Genomic DNA, 22,163 nt, shown 5'->3' with positions numbered 1-22,163 from the left:
CTGCCCATGTTCTTGCTTCTGATCACTGTCTGGTAATCTCTGGGTTGGAGGGTATAGAATTAATTCATCAGGGTTCTTGTACCTGATGAGTTGACAGTGACTCTAAGATTGGGAACACTGGAACCAGCTAAGGCTCTTGATGCAGTTCACTGGTCAGATATAAAGAGAAATCAGTCTCCCCAACCACCACCAAATATAGCTTCTATTTCCCTTTTGTTCAGCACCCCTGTCCTGGATCACCCTCTTTTTAGAGCACCTTCCATGCAAATAGAGAAGATATGTGTGCACTTTTTTCTCCTTTCCCACTCCCGCTGTCCAGGAGTGCAAGCATGCTTTCTGGGGAATGCACTGACTTACTTCTTCCACCAAACACAGGCAGCATCACCACTTTGGGTGATTTTTCTGTTGTGTTCACATGTGAACCTGGATCATTTTAAATATCAAGATTCAAGATTCACATTTACTTCTCATATGGTCATCAAAACACACAGTGAAGTGCGTTATTTCCATTAACAGTCAACAACCCAACCAACCAACCAAAGCAAATGTCGCCAACACAGCTCGGCAGAACAACACAGAACACATAGAAAAGGGGAAAAGGTCCTGTGCACTGAGAATAGGGAGAGAGGGAAGAGGCTGAAGAGCAGGACCTCCAAGGTAGTAATCTCTCGGTAACTCCCAGTGCCAGGGCAGGAATAAGATGAATGAGTGGCTGAGGAAGTGTTGCAGAGAGTGGGGTTTCAGATCTCAGAATCATTGGGATCTCGTCTGTGGAGGGTATGACCTGTACGAAAAGGAAGGTTACACCTGAACCCAAGGGGGACCAATACTCTTGCGGGCAGGTTTGCCAGAGCTGTTGGGGAGGGTTCAAACTAATTTGGCAGGGGGATAAAAACCAGAGTAATAGGTCTGACAATGGGGCAGTTGATATACAATGCATTGTGAAGTGAGACGGTGAGGAACGACAGACGGAAGAAAGGGCAAAATTACAGTCTGTAGGATAAGTTGAAGTGCAACCTGGAGACAAAATTGAAAAGGGTGATGAATACAGGACTGAAAGTGTTATATTTGAATGCACATAGCCCATGGAATAAAGTAGAGGATCAATTAGAGACTGGCAGATATGCCTTTGTAAACATCACTGTGGCTGAAAGAAAATCATAGTTGGGAGTTTAACATACAAAGACACATTGTATTGAAATGATAAGCAGGTAGACAGAGTGGGCGGCATGGCTCTGTTGGTAAAAATAAAATAAAATTCTTAGAAAGAGGTAGCATGGGAATGGAAGATGTAAAGTCCTTTGAGAACAGAGTTAAGAAACTACAAGGGTAAGAAGAACATGATGGGAGTTATATACAGGCCTCCAAATAGTAGCCAGGATATGGAATATAAATTGCAACAGGAGATAGAAAAGGCATGTAGAAATGGCCATATTACAATAGTCATGCGGGATTTCAATATGCAGGTAGATTGGGAAAATCAGGTTGATGCTGGATCCCAAGAGAGGGAATTTGTAGGATGCCTATGAGATGGTTTTTTTAAAGCAGCTTGTGGTTGAGCCCACTAGGGTAAAGGCAATTCGGGATTGTTTTGTGTAATGAACCAGATTGGATTAGGGGACTCAAGGTAAAGGAATTCTTAGGAAACAGTGGCCATAATATGATGAAATTCACCATGCAGTTTTAGAGGGAGAAGTAAAACTCAGATGTATCAGCATTACAGTGTGGTAAAGGGAATTACAGAGGCATGAGAGAGGAGTTGGCCAAAGTTGTTGGGAAGGGGACACTACCAGGAAAGACAGCAGAACAAAAATGGCTGGAGTTTCTGGGGACAACTTGGAAGACACAGCATAGATACATCCCTAAGATGAAGAAGTATTCTAAAGGGAGGATGAGGCAACTGTGGCTGATAAGGGATGTCAAAGACAGCATAAAGCAAAAGAGAAGGCATATAATATAGCAAAAATTAATGGGAAGTTAGAAGATTGGGTAGCATTTAAAAACCAGCAGAAGACAACCAAAAAAGCCATAAGGAGGAAAAAGATGAAATATGAAGGTAAGCTAGCCAATAATATCAAAAAGGATACCAAAATAGTTTTAACGAGTAAAAGAGAGGTGAGAGTAGATATTGAACTGATGGATAATGACATGGGAGAGGTAGTAATGGAGGGGGGAATAAAGGAATGGCAGATGAAGTTAATAAATACTTTGTGTTGGTCTTCATTGGTCATGTGGACTAGATAGACCTCATCCCAAGGTTCTGAAAGAGATACCTGAGAAATTGTGGAGAACATTAGTTATGATCTTTCAAGAATCACTAGATTCTGTAATGGTTCCAGAGTACTGAAAAATTGCAAATGTCACTCCACTCCTTCAGAAGTGAGGGAGGCAGAAGAAAGGAATTTATGAGTCACTTAGCCTGATGTTAGTTGTTGGGAAGATGTTGGATTCATTTTTAAGACTGAGAATTCAGGGTATTTGGAGTCACATGATAAGGTAGGCCAAAGTCAGAATTGTTTCCTTCAGGGGAAATCTTGCCTGACAGATCTGTTAAAATGCTTTGAGGAAATAACAGGCAGGATAGGCAAAGGAGAGTCAGTGGATGTTGTTTATTTGGATTTTCAGAAGGCCTTTGACAAGGTGCTGAACTTGAGGCTGCTTAACGCTTAACAACTTAACAGCCAATGGTAGTACAGTAAAGATACTAGAATGGATAGAAGATTGATTAATTGGCAGGAGGCAAGGAGTGAGAATAAAGAGGGCCTATTTGGGTTGGCTGTCAGTGACCAGTGATGTTCCACAGTGGTCCATACTGGTAGGATGATGGAATTGATGGCTTTGTGACCAAGCTTGCAGACGATACAGAAATAGGTAGAGGGGCAGTTAGTGTTGAGGAAGCAGAAAGTCTGTAGAAGGACTTAGACAAATTGGGAGAATGAGCAAAGAAATGGCAGATAGAATGTAGTGTTAGAGATGTGTATGGACATGAACTTCGATAAATGGAATAAAGATAGAGTCTGTTTTCTAAATGGAGAGAACATTTAAAAATTAGAGGTGTAAGGATTTGGAAGTCCTTGTGCAGGATTCCCTAAAGGTTATCATCGAGCTGGTAGAAAGGAAGGCAAATGCAATGTTAGCATTCTGTTTGAAAGGACTGTAACATAAGAGCAAGGATGTAATGTTGAGGCTTATAAGACATTGGACAGACTGCACTTGGAGTGTTGTGAGCAGTTTTGAATTGAATTGATTTTATTTCTTACATCCTTTGCATACATGAGGAGTAAAAATCTTTACATTATATCTCCATCTAAATGTGCAATGTGCAATCATAGTAATTTATAATAAATAGAACAGTCAATGTAATATAGAGTACAAGCAAGTCAGCGTGAGTTCATTAGTCTGATGGCCTGGTGGAAGAAGCTGTCCTGGAGCCTGTTGGTCCTGGCTTTTATGCTGCAATACCACTTCCCAGATGGTAGCAGCTGGGATAGATTGTGGTTGGGATGACTTGGGTCCCCAATGATCCTACAGGCCCTTTTTACATGCCTGTCCTTGTAAATGTGACTTCCTGAATCATGGGAAGTTTACAACTACAGATGTGCTGGGCTCTCTGCACCACTCTCTGCAGAGTCCTGCGATTAAGGGAGGTACGGTTTCCATACCAGGCAGTGATGCAGCCAGTCAGGATGCTCTCAGTTGTGCCCCTGTAGAAAGTCCCAGTGGGTAAGTGCCCCTTATCTAAGGAAAGATGTGTTGGCATTGGAGAGGGGAGTGAAAGGTTAATGTATGAGGAGTATTTGATAGCTCTGAGCCTATTCTCATTGGAACTCAGAAGAATGAGGTGGGATCTCATTGAAACCTATCGAATATTGAAAGGCTGAGATAGAGTGGATATGGAGAAGATGTTTCTTACAGTAGGCGAGCCTAGGATGAGAGGGCACAGCATCAGAATAGAGGGACATCCACTTGTAACATTGATGAGGAGGAATTTATTTAGCCAGAGGTGGTGAAACTGTGAAATTCATTGTGACCAACTGCTGTTGAGTCCAAGTCATTAAGTATTTCTAAAACGGAGATTGATAGGTTCTTGTTTAGTCAGGACATTAAAGGTTATGGGGAGAAGGCAGGAGAATGGGGTTGAGAGAGATATTAAATCAGCCATGATGTAATGGGAGAGCAGACTCAAATGGCTAAATGGGTTAATTCTGCTCCTATATCCTATGGTCTAACAAGCAAGCAACAAAAACAACAACAGCAAAACAAGGCCTGTTCCTTCCTCCCACCCACACAGGCACGCAGACCCAGGACGAGCCTCTAGCCTCCAGCGGATTCAGACTCAATCCCATTCACACCCTCATACACTGCTCCAAAGTAAAACCATCATAATCTCAGGAAACAAGTCCTGATTTATCTTAATTGGCACATTCTTGCCTTCAAGGTTCAATATTGGGTTCAGCAATTCAGATTCCACTCTTTTCAGCACCTATACCACAGATATATTTATCCTCGCTTTAGTCTTCGCATTTAAACCTTCAGCTTCTGGAAACACTGCTCCAGGGCATTGGTCATCGGGTCTTACTTCAGTGAGTGATCTCTGAGCTTCAACTTTTGGTATTAACTCCAGAACTCACACATCACAGGACCTCACACTCCAGGCTACAAACTCGTATTGACCTCTGACCCCAAAACTCACTGACTTAGGTCATGGACCTGTCAACCCTAGGGGATTTGTTGACTTGAGAGAGGTGTTGCTAGCTCTTGTACATGGGGCCTATAAATTTTGGCAATTGATGACAGAATCACTGGTCTTCATTAACAGCACTTGTTGACCCAACATCCATCCACAGAGATTACTGACCTTTGACTGTGGAGTACTTCAACCTGGACTCCAGCCTGACCTCTAACTCTCCCTCACACCAGTCCCTAAACCCTATCCTGATGCCCTAACTCCCATCCCTACGAACCTAAGCAACAACTAAATCAGAGTCACCTCAACAAGCATCGTATCTCGGCACTATCATGATCAGAAGGCCTTGGTTAATGAAACGGAAATACAAGCCAAACCTTACTATGGCAGCATATGGAAATAAAGATTAGAAAAGCTGTGACTGTCATGAAAGAGAAGTGTCATGATTCTCAATAGACACTCATTCCATCGAGAAATAGGCTCTACTGAAATCACATTTAGCTAAAAAGTTACAGATGGCATTAAACTGAAAACAGAGAACAAAAACAATAAACAATAACAACAATTTTAGAAATTAAAGAAAGACTAGAAAACTGATAAAAATAAAAGAATAAAAGAAAATTGTAAGAGCTGATACAAGTACCCATAGGTAAAGACAGTATATAATGTATTTAGTGATATGACTTAGGAAGGACGTTCTTAGAAAAAAATGATAAGAAAAAAATTCATTTATACTGCGAATGCCTAGTATCTGAATGCACTGACATCTACAAACCACTTGGGACGTTTCTCCAAGGTAATAAGACCACAGAAATGCAAATCTTTGTTATTTTATGTATAATTACTTTGTACTTGGGAACTTGGCAGATTATGCCATTTGTTATTTTAGTCAACTCTGTTATAATTATTTGCAAGAGTTATCATTTTGTAACACAAGAAACATTCTTAGGAGTCCAGTCCAAGTCTCTTTACAGCACATCATTTACCACCTTTCCCCAGCTTAATGGTAAAATATGGTAAGTGATGAAATAGATATCATGGACATGGACTAAAAGGTGGCAAATAAAAAAAAACAAAATGAGGAAATGAAATTAGCCATTTTAGTAAGAAGTATAGAAAAGCAAAATTACACTTAAATGAGGTTAGATTATGAAACGTTGATGTTTTTGAGACACAGATTGGAATCTGAAGCAACACAAAAAGATCTGGAAGATCTCAGCAAAGCAGGCAGCATCAAATGGACAGTTGACACTTCAGATAAAGACCCTTCATCTGGGCTGGAAAGAAAGGGGTAATTAGCAATTACATAAAACAAAAGTGGAGGGGAAAGGGTAGAACAGCAATAATGGTGTTAAGTAGATCCAGGAGAGGAGCGATGTTAGGCAGATGGGTTGGGAGTAATATCAGAAGTGGAAGTGGGTAGATGGAGGTGACAAAGGGTTTTAAGGTGATGAAATATGATAGGAGATGCTCTTGGTGGGACATGGAGTAAAGGGAAGTGGAATTAATAGGAAGAGTGCATGGATGATGGGCAGATGGAGATACACCCATAGGTATAGGATGATGGGGTTAGTTAGATAAGGAGGTGGAGAAAATAAAGGAAAAGGGGGACAAAGACGGGGAGAACCGGTTATGGGAAGTTTGAAAAGCAAGAGCTAGCAGGTGATAGGTGGATATGAGTGCTAGCAAGAGCTAGCGTCCTACAGGAAACATAGAAATTTAATTTGTAGATATAGCAAGTAATTAGGAAGGCAAATTAGATGCTCGGGGCTGTTGTCAGCATAATGTAGAGAAGTGTCCGGAAACGTTCTTGCAAACGCACCGCACTTTGGTGAGACCAAACTCAGAGCAGTTGACAGTTTTACTCCCCTTTATTTGAGGAGGAGGTTACAGCAAAAACAAACAGGAAATGCAGCGCAGCTTGTGGAGGGGGAGGGGAATCGTAGCTGGGACGCCGGGTGCGAGAGTCAGGAAGTGCGAGTGGTCCCGCCCTCAACCTCCGTGCCTGCGCTCAAGCCTCGCCCCGCCCCGCCCCGCCCCGGTACAGGCCCCTCCCAGGCTAGTGGATCCAGGCGCAGGGCCCGCCCCGCCCCGGTACAGGCCCCTCCCAGGCTAGTGGATCCAGGCGCAGGGCCCGCTCCGCCCCGCCCCGGTACAGGCCCCTCCCAGGCTAGCGGATCCAGGCGCAGGGCCCGCTCCGCCCCGCCCCGGTACAGGCCCCTCCCAGGCTAGTGGATCCAGGCGCAGGGCCCGCTCCGCCCCGCCCCGGTACAGGCCCCTCCCAGGCTAGTGGATCCAGGCGCAGGGCCCGCTCCGCCCCGCCCCGGTACAGGCCCCTCCCAGGCTAGTGGATCCAGGCGCAGGGCCCGCTCCGCCCCGCCCCGGTACAGGCCCCTCCCAGGCTAGTGGATCCAGGCGCAGGGCCCGCTCCGCCCCGCCCCGGTACAGGCCCCTCCCAGGCTAGCGGATCCAGGCGCAGGGCCCGCTCCGCCCCGCCCCGGGACGAGCTGAACTGGGATCATGGCGTTTTGGCGCGTTGCCGGCTTGGGCCTGCACTTGGCGGCGCTGCTCTGGTATCTGGCGGCCGTCTATCAGAATCTGCAGGTCACCTCCGGCGGCCGGCACCTCGGTGTCAGCTCTTACGGAGGCCGCTGGAAATACCTCACCTTCATCAACATGGTGAGCTAACCCCTGCCCCCGCTCTCCTCCCGGCACCTGCTCCCCTCCTGACTCCCAGCCGTTCCGCTTGTGACCATTCTGGCCTTACCCCCGTCCTTCCATGGGTGTCCCACTGTCTGATCTCCCCTATCACCGTTACCATCCTCCCTACCACCCCTTCACCTTCTATCCAACTCTCTTCTTCACTGCTCCCATCTGTCTCATCCTCAGTGACCAGTTTGTAAGGCAGCATTATGTTTGACCTTTTTTTTATTAAAAACAATCTGATTTATGCGACTTCCTCTGTTTTGTTTTCCAATTCTCATTCTGATTCTCCCGAGTTCAATATCTGCTCTTTTGACCTTGGAATGTCTTCCTGGTACAGCAAGGTGAACTCTTGACCTCCCCGTCAAAAGTGACACTGTACTTGCACTTCAACTAGCTGTAGCTGCTGCACTTTATTCTGGAGTGTTATTCTCCGTCTTTTATGACAGATGGAGCTCTTTTCGCTCCCTGTGTGACCTCCCGTATATCTGTGACCCAAAGTAGATTGGACCACTTTGTCAATCACTCCACCACCGCAGGCGGGATTTTCCCAGTGGCCACCTATTTTAATATTTCTCACTCTGGCATGTCGGTCCATGGCTTCCTCTACTGCTCTGTTGAGGCCATTCTGAAGGTTGGAGGAGCAGTACTTCATTTTTTAAGACCATAAGATACAGGAGCAGAATTAGGCCATTTGGCCTGTCAAGTCTGCTCAGCTATTTCATCATGGCTGATCTAATTTTCTAATCAGCCCCAATCTCCTGTCTACTCCCCATATCCCTTCATACTTGACCAATCAAGTATCTATCAACCTCTGCCTTAAATAGACCTAAACTTGGCCTCCACAGCTGCCTGTGGCAAAGATTTCCATAGATTCACCACACTCTAGCTAAAGAAATTCTTCCTCATCTCTGTTCTGAGGCTGTGTCCTCTAACCTTAGACTCTCCCACCATAGGAAACATCCTCTTCACATCCACTCTATCAAAGCCTTTCACCATTTGATAGGTTTCAATGAGGTCACTCCTCATTCTTCTGAATTCTAGTGAATACAGGCCCAGAGCCATCAAATGCTCTTCATATGACAAGCCATTCAATCCTGGAATCATTTTCATGAACCTCCTTTGAACCCTCTCCAGTCTGGGTGGCATCCAACCTGATGGCATGAACATCAATTTCTCCAACTTCTACTCTCCTTTTCCATTCCCCATTCTGGCTGCCCTCTTACCCCTTCTCCTCACCTGTCCATCACCTTCCTCTGGTGCCACTCTCTCCCTTTTTCCCATGGTCCACTCTCCTATCAGACTTCTCCTTCTTTGGCCCTTTGCCCTCTCATTTCATTCTTCCCTTCACCCACCCACCTTATCCCTCACCTGGTTTCACCTATCAACTTGTATTCCTCCCCCACCACCTTATTCTGATTCCTGCCTCCTTTCTTTCCGGTCCTGATGAAGGACCTTGGCCCAAAACATCGACTGTATTCCCTTCCGTGGATGCTGCCTGACTTACAGAGTTCCTCAGGCATTTTGTGTGTGTTGTTCTGGATTTACAGTATCTGCAGAGTTTCTTACACTTGTGATTCTGCATGGTTATTATTTTGTCTTGTTCTACCTTGATGCAGTATGTAATAATTTGATCTGTATAAATAAGTATGTGAGACAAGCTTTTCACTGTACCCTGGTACATGTGACAATAATATTCCAATTCCACATCTCTCTCTCTCTCTCATTCATATGATTTTCCCTCCAGGTTCTACAGACCAGTTTTTTTGGAGTGTGTGTCCTCACAGATCTCCTAAGGCTTCTTCCTCAGCCTGGTAAAAGAGTGCAGCACATCACCTGCCGCATGACTGTCCTACAGGACTGGCTCTTCTCAGCTCTGGCATTCCCTGTGGGCTTTGTAAGTGTATGCATGCCATCAGCACAGTTCCATGCGGGTCTGATCCAGACACTGGATGTGGAGATGAGGAGCTGAGCCTTTTCTCTCTCTTTCAGTTTGTCGTTTTGAGTTTCTGGTTGATTTACGCCTATGACCGTGAGCTCGTTTACCCAAAGTTTCTTGACCAGATAATCCCAACGTGGCTGAACCATGCCATGGTGAGTAGTGTGCTGGAGTAGTCCTTTTTATACCTGTATATAACAAGCCAAAAAGGGAAAGGCTGTTGTTGGGGTGTTGCACAATTTTGGGTGTGATTTTAGAGATTGGAGCTTTGCAAATCCATTACTGGCAGAACATCCTAACTTTAAAAATTAGGATAAGTCTAATTTGACTGAGATGGAAGATACTTAACTAAAAGGGACCTGAGGTAGCTGCTGGAATACTGTAAGTGTCAGAACAATGGAACGTTTAAGAGGTTTCAGTGTAAACATGTTCCCACAAGTAAATAAAAACAGTGGAGGTGGCAAATCAAGTCACCCTTCCTCAGAGGACAAGTTGCAGGAGGATCAGATAAGGCAATACTGGGAAGTTTGTGGAACTATCAAGAGCTTAATATAACAAAGATCCTGACAGAGTACAAAAAGAATCAGGTGAAGTTAAGAGAAACTAGGAAGCAAAAAAGGTATGAAAGGATACTGGCAGGAAAGTTCCAGTTTGCTGAATGGAATAGTTGTGCCCCTATGTCTTAGGTATTAGAAGTGTGAAAAGCACGAGAGTAAAGTGAAGAGCAGGGCCTATTAGAGATGAAGATGGTTAATGAGAAGGAGGAGGAAGATATAGGTAAGGCTCTTAATGAATTTCCTTTGGTAGGATCAAATCTACATGGACTGGTGTTGATGATGAAGGAACATTAAGCACCTAACGACTTCTGAAAGCAGTAACTCGTTAGACTGGCATAAAATCTAACACAAGAACAGAACATGCTGGATCCACTCAATAGGCCAAGCAACAGTGGGGAGAGAGAGTTGGTATTTCAGATTAAAGACCCTTCGTCAGACCTGGAAAAGTAAGAGAACATGCATGCTTAATTGAATAAAAGTGTACAGGCACATCAGTAAAGAGATGAAGGAGTGGTTATTTAAATTCAACATTAAATATTGCATGACTCTGCCTCCGAGGGCCATATAAAAACACTATCGGTAGAAATGTGGCAAATCGCTTCTTCACCTGGAATGACTATGGATCTCTGGATGGCGGAAAGGGAAAACGTTAAGGGACATGTATTTCATTGACTCAAGTGATTTTGCAGATGCTGGAAATCCAGAGTAACACATGCAAGATACTGGAGGAACTCAGCAGGTCAGGCAATATCTTTAGAGGATTTGAACAGGTGGTGTTTCAGACCAAGACCCTTCTTCAGGACTGGAAAGGAAGGAGGAGGGAATGGACTACAAGTTGGAAGGTGAGGGGAAGGTAGGTATGTGGGTGGGGGAGGAAAAATGAAGTGAGAAGCTGGGAGGTGATAGGTGGGAAAGGTAAAGGGCTAAAGAGGGAATCTTTTAGGAGAGGAGAGTGGACCATAGGAGAAAGGTAAGGAGGAGGGGCACCAGAAGAGGTGATGGGCAGGTGAGGAGAAGAGAAGGAGTAAGAGGGAGGCCAGAATGTAAAAGGAGAGGGGGAAGAAATTACTGGAAGTTGTAAGAATCAATGAGAAGCTAGACTGGACTGCCAACACAGATGCCTTGTGCAGGAAGGCACAGAGTCGACTGTACTTCCTTAGAAGGTTGGCGTCATTCAATGTCTGTAGTGAGATGCTGAAGATGTTCTATAGGTCAGTTGTGGAGAGCGCCCTCTTCTTTGTGGTGGCGTGTTGGGGAGGCAGCATTAAGAAGAGGGACGCCTCACGTCTTAATAAGCTGGTAAGGAAGGCGGGCTCTGTCGTGGGCACAGAACTGGAGAGTATGACATCGGTAGCAGAGCGAAGGGCGCTGAGTAGGCTACGGTCAATCATGGAAAACCCTGAACATCCTCTGCATAGCACCATCCAGAGACAGAGAAGCAGTTTCAGTGACAGGTTACTGTCGATGCAATGCTCCTCAGACAGGATGAAGAGATCATTACTCCCCAATGCCATTCGGCTTTACAATTCAACCGCCAGGGGTAAGATATGTTAAAGTGCCGGGATTAGGACTGAGCTTAAGTTATCATTCAATGTATTTTAGTAACTATTTAAGAACTTTTTAAAAGCTATTTATTAATGCTTTTTGAGAGGGTGATTTTAGATGCATATCATATTTATACTGAGTTAAGTATTGTATGTAATTAGTTTTGCTACAATAAGTGTATGGGACATTGGAAAAAATGTTGAATTTCCCCATGGGGATGAATAAAGTATCTATCTATCTATCATGCCGTCAGTTTTGAGGCTACCTAAATGTAGTATAAGGTGTTGCTTTTTCAACCTGACCATGGCCTCATTGGGCCTAGGACCAACATATTGGAATGGGAATGGGGAGTGGAATTAATATAGCTGCCTACTGGGCAATCCACCCTGTTTCAGATGAAGCAAATGTGCTTGATATTGCATCCACTTTACTTGTGCGGGAACATGCCCTGAGATGGGTAAAAGTTGGTGGTAATGGAAGGGTGGAAAAGGGAGTAACTAGGGGAGCAACCTCTTCAGACTATTGAAAAGGAGGGGAAGGACAGATGTGAATCTTTGGAATTTCTTTGCCACAGGTGGCTGTGGAGGCCAGGTCATTGAATATATTTAAGGCAGAGGTTGATAGATTCCTGATTAATCAAGGCATGAAGGAATATGGGGAGAAGGCAGATTGGGGCTGAGAGGAAAATGGATCAGCCATGATGAAATGGCAGAACAGAATCGATGGGCCAAATGGCCTAATTCTGCTCCTATATCTTATGGTCTATGTGCCTGATGTTGGCATCCTGTTACAGATAACCAAAATTATGGAGGATATTACTTTGAATGAGTGATGGCTGTCAGTCTAAAAAGGTGAACATAAAGACAATCCTGTGAGTGTTCTGATAGGGGAGGTAGATTGAGAGCAGGAGTGTGCTGGTTGAGGAGATGTTATTGAGAGCACTGCAACCTCTGGCAGAGAAGATCCCATTGTTCAGGAAAACAGAAAACTTCTTAACCACACTGGTGTTTAAACACAAGTTATGTTATCAAAACCATATGCCATAAATATGGAGAAACTAACAGAATAAGCCGGTGTCCTTCCAGGGTGTAGAGTGGAAGAAAATGACTTCAAGAGAACTGTGGGAGTCAGTGACCTTAAAATGGTTGCTCGGCAATAACCTGAGGTGGAGGTAGAGAGCTCAAAAAAAGGTAGGGAAAAGTTGAATATTGATAATGTGAAAGTGCTGTGCTATGAAAGCAATACACAACATCAATATCGCAGAGTGAGTTAAGAGAAGGAGCTTGAATATGACTGAAATGAGAACTATCCCAATAGCTCCCCCAATTCACTTGGAGAAAGTGAGTGGAATTGAAGGTGAAGTTGTCTATTGTGAGACATATTCAATCAAATGAAGACCAGTTGGAAGAAGAATTAGTTGGGCCTCTTTTCAGATCGTGCTGATGTGGGATTGAGAGACTCGTCCATGGTGAAAATGGAAACTTGAAGTGACAATGAGGATACAGTTGGGAAAGGACTGAACTATGAGAGAAAGATCAGATACAAGGGAGGAGGTAATAGGTTTAGTGAGCAAATAGACAGGCTGAAACAATAGACAGTCTTGCTTGTTGATTTTGGGGTGTATAGCATTGGGAGATTATGGGGCAAGAAGCTGTTGGAAATGGGGGGAGGTCTTCCTCATACACGAGGTTAGTGACTGGGAAACAACGGTGACATTATGGGCAGGAGAGAAAGGTGGTGTAAAATATTAGCTTTGGTGTAGGGTATGTATAAAACTGGGAGGCTTTGTAGAGCTATATAAAGCACTGGTTCAGCCACAGGTTAATCACTGCCTGCAGTACTGAGCAAGTTACAATTACTCTAGAGAAGTTGCAAGCAAGGAGAATGGGGATTTCTGAAGTGTTGGGAAACTGTAGCTTTGAGGTAGGTTCGGTTCTGCTGAGATTGTTTTCATTTGGGTGGAGGAAACCAGGTGAATGAAATTCTGAATTGAAATAAATAGTTCCCCTCAGGAGAGGGATCCAAAGCATCAGAGCATGTACTGGTAAAAAGAGAGATGGGAGTTGACAAAATACCTTAAGCTCGAGATTGTGCAGATGTTGGAAAATTAGAACTCCATAGATGCTGCCTGACCTGCTGAGTTCCTCACAATGACAGAAAAAGTTGGTTGAATGTGGCAAACATTTTAAGTAATGGATCTTGGCTTCTTGCAGCATGGTTGGAGTTTGGCTTGGTAGTAGAGGCTGGGTGGGGAGCTGTGGCTGCATTTTTATCTCACCTAACACAGTAATACGATTTATCCCTCCTCAGAGGCAATGTCAACTTCCAACCTCTGACCCTGTTTACCTTTGCAGCACACACTGGTTCTGCTGCTATTGATGGTGGAGCTAATCACCGTGCCGCATCTCTGTCCCAATCGCAAGGGAGGCATTGCTGTTCTTGTTGCATTCTGCAGCTGCTACCTACTGTGGTGAGTAATTAGTTTGCATGGTATATTATGACTGCTCTGACTTCATACAGGGTGAAGTGGTGGATGGGGGAGAGAGTGGGAGAGAGGGAGGAGGGGGTGGGACAATTAGATGCAAGGGGACAGAGCAAGAGAGGGAACCCATGAGTTGATGAGAAGACAGCATCTATGGCGGGGAATAAATAATCTTTTATGCACACTCTCAACTCGCACTTGCACACATTAGCTCCCCAGCTCATCAACTCATTGTTTCTCTCTCTTGCTCTATATCCTTGCATCTGATTGCTCCTCCCTTCCCCCCCCCCGGCCCCTTTTCCACCGGCCCCCTCTCCCCCCGGCCCCCTTTCCTCCCAACCCCCTCTCCCCCACCCCTACCATTCCAATCCAGTTCCTGCCCCCTCCTCTTGTGGCACCCACTGTGCCCACCCTCCTGTGAATCAGTTGGGTGGTGAGTATGTATGGGTGAAGTTTGGGGTTGTAGGCCTGTGGAGTTGTTGGCTATGGTTTGGTGGTACACACTCCTGTGTCAGCAGTGGACTGTGACTGTGTCGGAAAGGAATGATCTTGTTGATACAAACCATGCTGTCTTTCCCCCTTTTCAGGGTGCTGTGGATTCACCACATATCAGCAATCTGGGTGTACCCCATTCTGGAGGTGCTGAGTCCGGTTGCCATGGGAGTCTTTCTCACCATTGCTGTTCTTATAGCTGTCTCACTATATGTTGTGGGGGAGAAACTGCATCATTGGAGATGGGGTAATACGCTGACCAGAGGTAGGTTCTGCATGTTCTCAGTCTCAAGAGGAGGTTCATTCCAGTGACACCTTTCATCAGATTACAGTACGAGGTCATTTCCAGTCACTGACCTGCTGATCTATTGTTGAACCTCCGTTATATTCCTTGTTGTCAGATAGGTGTGTAGATCACCCTGTGCACAGTGCTTGTTCATCTTACATTTACTGCTCTCTCAAGAGGCTTTACAACAAATCTTGTTCATGAGATCCATAGTGCTGTGCTTAGAAAATGGTTCATCATCCTCTGAGCCAATTATTACCTGACATTGTTAGCTGCTCTTCCACTTTGTCATCAGGTTCCTGTTCCTGCTGTCCTGAAGGACATGTTGTACCTTGTACCTCCAGGAAAAGTTGATGGTTGTATAGTGGGCAATTTTACAATTTAGTCAGGATGTATCACTCTGGGTATCTGTGACAATTTCATTCCACATTTCTGTGTCTACCTCTACAGCTTGCATTTGTCCTTGGCTGCTCATTCTTAACAGCTTTGGTAGGAGTCTCCCTGCTCCCCACTTTGCTCTGCCTCCCACCCACTCTCTCACTCTCTGGTGTTGGCTGGTCATTGGTACTTGCATTAAATTATCTACAGATTGCCGCAGGGATGATCAGACTTGGGCATTTTTATCCTGTGAGAAATGGCTTGTGGTGGGGGGGGGGGGGGGGGGAGGACTGGGGATGGTGGTGTCTAACGGAGCTCTTTAATGGCTATGGGGAATATGTTTCTGCCTGCGGTGGGAGACGTAACTAGAGGTCACAGAGAAATCTAAGGGGTAATTCAGAATAAACTGCTTTTCCCAGAGCCCAGTGAAAATAGGGTCACAGAAACATAACACATAGAAGCAGACCCTTTTGGCCCACTTCTTCTCTACTCACAGTGATGCCCATCTACACTAATCCCATTTGCCTGCACTCAGTCCGTAACCCTCATAACCCTAACCCTAAGACAGTAGCAGAGTGCCAGATGTTGAAGGGTGTGAGGAAAGAGAAGTGAGTGCAGTTACTATTACAAGGGAGAAGGTGCTCAAAAAGCTGAAAGACCCAAGGGTACATAAGTCACTTGGACCAGATGAACTGCACCCTGCGGTGGTGAAGAGATTATGGAGGCATTAGTAATGATCTTTCAAAAATTGTTGGACTCTGGCATGGTGCCGGAGGACTGGAAAATTGCAAATGTCACTCCACTCTTTAAAAAAGGAGGAAGGCCGCAGAAAGAAAATTATAGACCAATTAGACTGACCTAAGTGGTTGGGAAGATGATGGAGTCAATTGTTAAGGATGAGGTGATGGAGTACTTGGTGACACAGAACAAGATAAGACAAAGTCGGCATTATTTCCTTAAGGGAAAACCTTGCCTGATGAACCTGTTGAAATTCTTTGAGGAGATTATATGTAGGATGGATAAAGGGGGTGCAGTGGATGTTGTATATTTGGATTTTCAGAAGGCCTTTGACAAGGTGCCACACACGAGGCTGCTTACCAAGTTAAGAGCCCATGGTTTTACAGGGAAGTTACTGGCATGGTTAGAGCATTAGCTGATTGGTAGGAGGCAGCGAGTGAGGAATAAAAGGATACTTTTCTGATTGGCTGCCGATAACTAGTGGTGTCCTGCAGGGGTCGGAGTTCGGACCGCTTCTTTTTATGCTGTATATCAAAGATTTTGATGATGGAATAGATGACTTTGTTGTGAAGTTTGCATATGCTATAAAGATTGATGGAGGGGCAGTTATAGTTGAGGAAACAGGTAAACTGCAGAAGCACTTCGACAGATTAGGAGAATGGGCAAGAGAGTGGCAAATGAAATACAATATTGGAAAATGCATGTCATGCACTTTAGTAGTAGAAATAAATCTGCAGACTACTTTATAAACAGGAAGAAAATCCAAAAATCTGAGATGCAAAGAGATTTGTGCAGAATACCCTAAGGTTAACTTGCAGGTTGAGTCGGTGGTGAGGAAGGCAAATACAATGTTAGCATTTATTTTAAGAGGTCTAGAATATCAGAATCAGGTTTATTATCATCAGCATGTGACATGAAATTTGTTAACTTAGCAGCAACAGTTCAATGCAATGCATAATACAGAAGAAGCAAAAAATAATAAATAAGTAAAACAATTACAGTATATGTATACTGAATAGATTAAAAATCATGCAAAAAACAAATAATAGATATTAAAAAAGTGAGGTAGTACCCAAGGGTTCAATGCCCATTTGGGAATCGGATGGCAGAGGGGGAGATGCTGTTCCTGAATTGCTGAGTGTGTGCCTTCAGGCTTCTGTACCTCCTACCTGATGGTAACAGTGAGAAAAGGGTATGCCTTGGGTGCTGGAGGTCCTTAATAATGAACGCTGCCTTTCAAAGACACCGCTCCTTGAAGATGTCCTGGGTACTTTGTAGGTTAGTACCCAAGATGGAGCTGACTAAATTTACAACCCTCTGCAGCTTCTTTCCGTCCTGTGCAGTAGCCCCTCCCCCATACCAGACAGTGATGCAGCCTGTCAGAATGCTCTCCACTGTACATCTACAGAATGCTTTGAGTGTATTTGTTGACATACCAAATCTCTTCAAACTCCTAATGAAGTATAGTCGTTGTCTTGCCTTCTTTATAATTACATCGATATGTTGGTACCACGTTAGATTCTCAGAGATCTTGATATCTAGGAACTTGAAACTGCTCACTCTCTCCACTTCTGATCCCTCTATGAGAATTGGTATGTGTTCCTTTGTCTTACCTTTCCTGAAGTCCACAATCGATTCTTTCGTCTTCCTGCCATTGAGTGCAAGGTTGTTGCTGTGACACCATTCCACAAGAGCAGGGGTGTGATGCTGAGGCTTTATAAGGCACTGGTGAGGCCTCACCTTGAGTATTGTGAACAGTTTTGGGCTCCTCCTCTGAGAAAAGATGTGCTGGCATTGGAGAGGGTTCAGAGAACATTCACAAGAATGATTCTGGGAATGGAAGAGTTATCATACAAGGAACGTTTGATGGCTCTGGGTCTGTACTCGCTGGAACTTTGAAAGATAAGGGGGATCTCATTGAAATCTTTTGAATGGCCTAGACACAGTAGATTTGGAAAGGGTGTTTCCCATGGTGGGGGAGTTGAGGACAAAAGGGCACAGCCTCAGGATAGAGGGCCATCCATTTAAAACAGATGCAGAGAAATTTCTTTAGCCAGTGGGTGGTGAAGTTTTGGAATATGTTTCCACAGGCAACTGTGGAGGTCGATCGGTGTATTTAAGGCAGAGCTTGATTGGCCATAGCATCAAAGGTTATGGGGAGAAGGCCAGAGAGTGGGCTGAAGAAGGTAAAAAGGGACAGGCATGATTGAATGGTGGAGCAGACTTGATGGGCCAAATGGCCTAATGTCTTATGGTCTTATTCAGGTACCTGCCCATATATCATTTAAACATTCCCCAGAGACTGTTGAAGTGTACAGGAAAGGTGCCTTTAAGAAGAGGCTGAATAGGTGTCTGAGGAGCCCAGAGTGGAATATAAATGCCAAACAGACCCTTCCACACCTGCCCACAACCCTCCCCCCAGCCCTTCTTTCATCTTAACCTTGCCCTGGCATTCCCTTGCCCTTAACCCCTCTCAGCACACTCTGACCCTTCAGTCTTCTTTAAACCCGACTCCTTGTCCCAACTTGCCCAGTCAGAGAACGGGATGGAAAATTGTGTCCTTAAGCACCTGCTCAGCAAACAGAATCCTAGAGTACCACAGTGCAGAAAATGACCCTTTGGGCCTTCTAGTCCACGCCAAACTATTGTTCTGTCGAATCCTATGGACCTGCACCTGGACAATAGCCTTCCATACCTAGTCTGGACTACCTTCGATGGCATCATCTCAGCCCGGAGTCTTTGTCCATGGATAGACACATATCCTACAGTACCAGCTTACTGCTACCCTTACCTAAGTTAGATCTACTTCCTTCAGTACCTCCTCACCCACCATCCCTAGATAAGTTAGATGCAACTTGGATCTCATTGTTACCACCAAATCTAAATGCCTGAATTTTTGCTGTTAGGATTCTATGTAATATTGCATGCAGAGTAGATATTCAGACAGTGGCTGAGGTGTATGGTGTTGGACTGAGAATAGTTAAATTTTAAGAGATGCTGTATATGTATCTGATTTGTAATATCTTGGAACATTTTTAGGGCATTACCGGGGATTTCCGCCTTTAAGTGAATAGCTGATATCGTCATTAGTATTTCTTAGGTTATGTCTATTAGTTTTCCAGCGATCTTGATTGAGTTGCAATCAGTGTGCCGGAAGCTGTTTTCTGTTGCTCTGACTCTTCGGTTTTGTTGCAGGTTCTATGGAGTCGATGAACAAACTGGACTGAACAACTTGGAATTCAGAATACCAGGATGGCAGATAAACGGGTGATTGCTGTCATCTCTCTGAACAATTACAAGACGGGCTGACATTAGCCCGATACTTCTCTCTTTCTGTCATATTTTATTTGATCTAGAAAAGATGGAATTCCATTAGCGCTTCTTGTGGCAATGTTGGTCTCCAACTACTGACTTGTTCTCTGCAACAGTCAGGGAGGTAATACCTGGTGCCACGAGACTCAGGGATGAGGCACAGATACTGGTTATTGCCTTTAGTGATACCCCCATCCTCTGACCTTGCCTTTATAGTTGGTGTTTAACTCACAAGAAGGATGTGGTAGAATATATTCCATTTCATAGGAGAGTGAGAGGGCCCAGTTCCTCATATTTCACATTCTGAGCTATCCACAATCTAACAGAAGGATGATCTTCAACCACTGTGCACCCTAAACTCCGTCGCTTGCTGTGTGCTGACCACTGCTAAACCTGAGCCTTGTGTCACACTTTTAACAGCTAACTCCTCACCTATTGACTTCATGCACTGACTCAACCTGAAACCCTTGTGTACTGTCACATATCCACATGAAGCAGCAGCTCATCTTCTTAATGTAATTTTAACGGGTTTTAACCTAGTCTTTGTTAATAAACAGAAAATGTCTGCTCCACAATGACCTGGACTCATTCACCCAAATGAGAAAGTGATCAGGGTGTGTGGCTGGTACCGCGAGACACCTTTTGTTCAAGCTGATGGCGAGAAACTTAGAATGTTGTCCTGTATCAGTCCTCACAATGAGTTTAGCGTGCCACAATGCAGAAGATTGATCATGTTGAGGGGAGGGAAGGGTTAATGCTGGAAAATCCACTTGAGAGATGGGTGTGTGATGAAGAGGGCACTTTGCAGTGATGGAGGAGAGCATTTCATGAAAGGGACTCCTAATACCGAAGGGGGGTGAGTAATGGAGGGGACTTCAGGTTGAAGGAGGGGATTATTTGATGGTGGAGACTCCTCATAGTGAAAGAAGGGATGTGTTAAATGGAGAAGATTAGTCATGTTGAGATTGGATAATGCATGATGCTGGAGGCTGCTCATGCTTGGGAGGAGTAAATGTGTTCAATCTGGATACTACTCACATTGACCTCGGGTTTCTTGCTCCAACCCTTTCATTGCTGGAAACAAGTTGTAGTGGGCACTATTCTTTAAGTGTTGCCTCATTTGAAGTTCTGGTCTAATGTCAGGTAGTTTTGGGGCATCCTTTCTTTGTTTGTAAGCTGCTAAAGGAATGGTAGAAGTGAAACCAGAGAGATTCGATGTTGATTGCCAAGACCAGATTCTTCATTGACGACCAGAGAGCGCCATTTGTGGTTTAAGTGTTTGCAGCTCTGTTCTATAGTAAAATCAGAAAGTTCTAGAAACACTCAGCAGGTCATGCAGTATCTGTGGAATTGTTAACAAAGGTTCTAGGGCCTGAGCTTCTAACTGTTTCTGCCTCCACGGGTATTGCCTGACTAGCTAAGTGTTGCCAGCATTTCCTGTTTTCATTTCAGATTTTGTTTACTTGCAGAGTTCTGTGCTACCGGACCGTTGACACCCATAGGGTAATGTTACTATTTTACTGCCTGTCTGGTATTTCCCTGAGGACATGGGCATCTGAGAGCAGGCGAGAGCCATGCATGCAGTAGGAGGGGGAAAACTCCTGACACAGCAAGGCTGAAACAAGGAATAGCGCTTAAGACTTTGTGTCACCTGACTGACTGAAACTTGGCACAAGTGTGGTAAGGTAATGAGAGAGTGGCCACCTTGGAATACAGTTAAGTCAAGTCAAGTCAAGTCAACTTTTATTGTCATTTCGACCATAACTGCTGGTACAGTGCATAGTAAAAATGAGACAACGTTTTTCAGGACCATAGTTTACATGACACAGTACAAAAAACTAGACTGAACTACGTAATAAAAAAAAACACAGAAAGCTATACTAGACTACAGACCTACACTGGACTGCATAAAGTGCACAAAAACAGTGCAGGCATTACAATAAATAATAAACAGGACAGTAGGGCAAGGTGTCAGTCCAGGCTTTGGGTACTGATAGCTTGGGGGAAGAAACTGTTATAGTCTGGTCGTAAGAGCCCAAATGCTTTGGAGCCTTTTCCCAGACGGCAGGGGGGAGAAGAGATTGTATGAGGGGTGCATGGGGTCCTTCATAATGCTGTCTCCTTTGTGGATGCAGTTAGGAATAATGTTAAGAATATTGATAACGTTTCTCACTCAGTGTGCCAGTGTTTTGGGATTAGTGCAACACCAAGGTTAAAATGAAGGAGGAACAGAATGAGCAGACTACATCACCAAAAGGAGACTGTAAAACGTTGAGTAATTACAGCCTGGTAAAAAATATTTGGAATTGCAACAAAGAAGCACATACACACCTGACCCTCTCATTGAATGGCCCAATGTCATTTACAATTACATTCTTTTCAATAGAGCCAACTTAATCGTGCTGAGTCTTTATTGCAGTGAACGTTCCGAAGGCACTGGATGTGAGTGTTATTGAACAAATCGTGACACTGAGTCACTTTCGGGTGGTGATCAGGTGGTCAATCAAAAAAGAAAGGTATCTGATCGAAGCCAGGTTTGAAAAGGAGTACCTGAGCCAAAGGGTCAGTCACCAACGGTGGAGTGATTGAAGCCAATTATGCTCAATAATGCAAACTGAAGGAGTAATGGCTATTTACAATTGTCAGGAAGAGTGAGGCCATGTCTGAGTTTAAAATGTGGGTTAAAGAGCTTAGAATAAAAGCATTGAGAAACAACTGGAGTGTGTAGATCAACAAGCAGATTTGGGGTAACTATTCTGGATGAGATCAGTGTAGGAAATATGGCAAGTGGAACCCACGGCAGGGAAATTGGCATAGTTTGATCTGGAATTGCACAGTATGGTTGAGAGTTTTAGCAGTAGATGAGCAGAGATGGGGATAAGGTCGGGAAATGTCACAGAAATATTATAATATTATCAATATTTCCCAACCTTATCCCCATCTCTGCTCATCTACTGCTAAAATGCTAGAACCTATTGTGAAATATGTAATATCAGAGTATTTGTATAGCACTAACTGGATTGGACAAAGTCAGCATGGATTTA

The 22,163-nt window shown here is 44.3% G+C and overlaps 1 protein-coding gene across 1 annotated transcript; it reads left to right on the top strand.

The window, feature by feature from the left end:
- The first annotated feature begins 7,058 nt into the window (after positions 1-7,058).
- adtrp1 (androgen dependent TFPI regulating protein 1) lies at positions 7,059-19,694 on the top strand. Its single transcript, XM_073061575.1, has 6 exons — positions 7,059-7,366; positions 9,138-9,287; positions 9,383-9,484; positions 13,786-13,901; positions 14,501-14,670; positions 19,003-19,694. The coding sequence occupies exons 1-6, from the start codon at positions 7,208-7,210 to the stop codon at positions 19,032-19,034; spliced, it is 729 nt and encodes a 242-aa protein (XP_072917676.1). The 5' UTR covers positions 7,059-7,207; the 3' UTR covers positions 19,035-19,694.
- Positions 19,695-22,163: the final 2,469 nt, after the last annotated feature.

This window comes from Hemitrygon akajei, chromosome 11 (assembly GCF_048418815.1).
Source record: "Hemitrygon akajei chromosome 11, sHemAka1.3, whole genome shotgun sequence".
In the NCBI taxonomy this organism is placed as follows: domain Eukaryota; kingdom Metazoa; phylum Chordata; class Chondrichthyes; order Myliobatiformes; family Dasyatidae; genus Hemitrygon; species Hemitrygon akajei.
The sequence above is the reverse complement of the archived record's forward strand: the minus strand, read 5'-3'. Positions and strand labels throughout refer to the sequence as shown.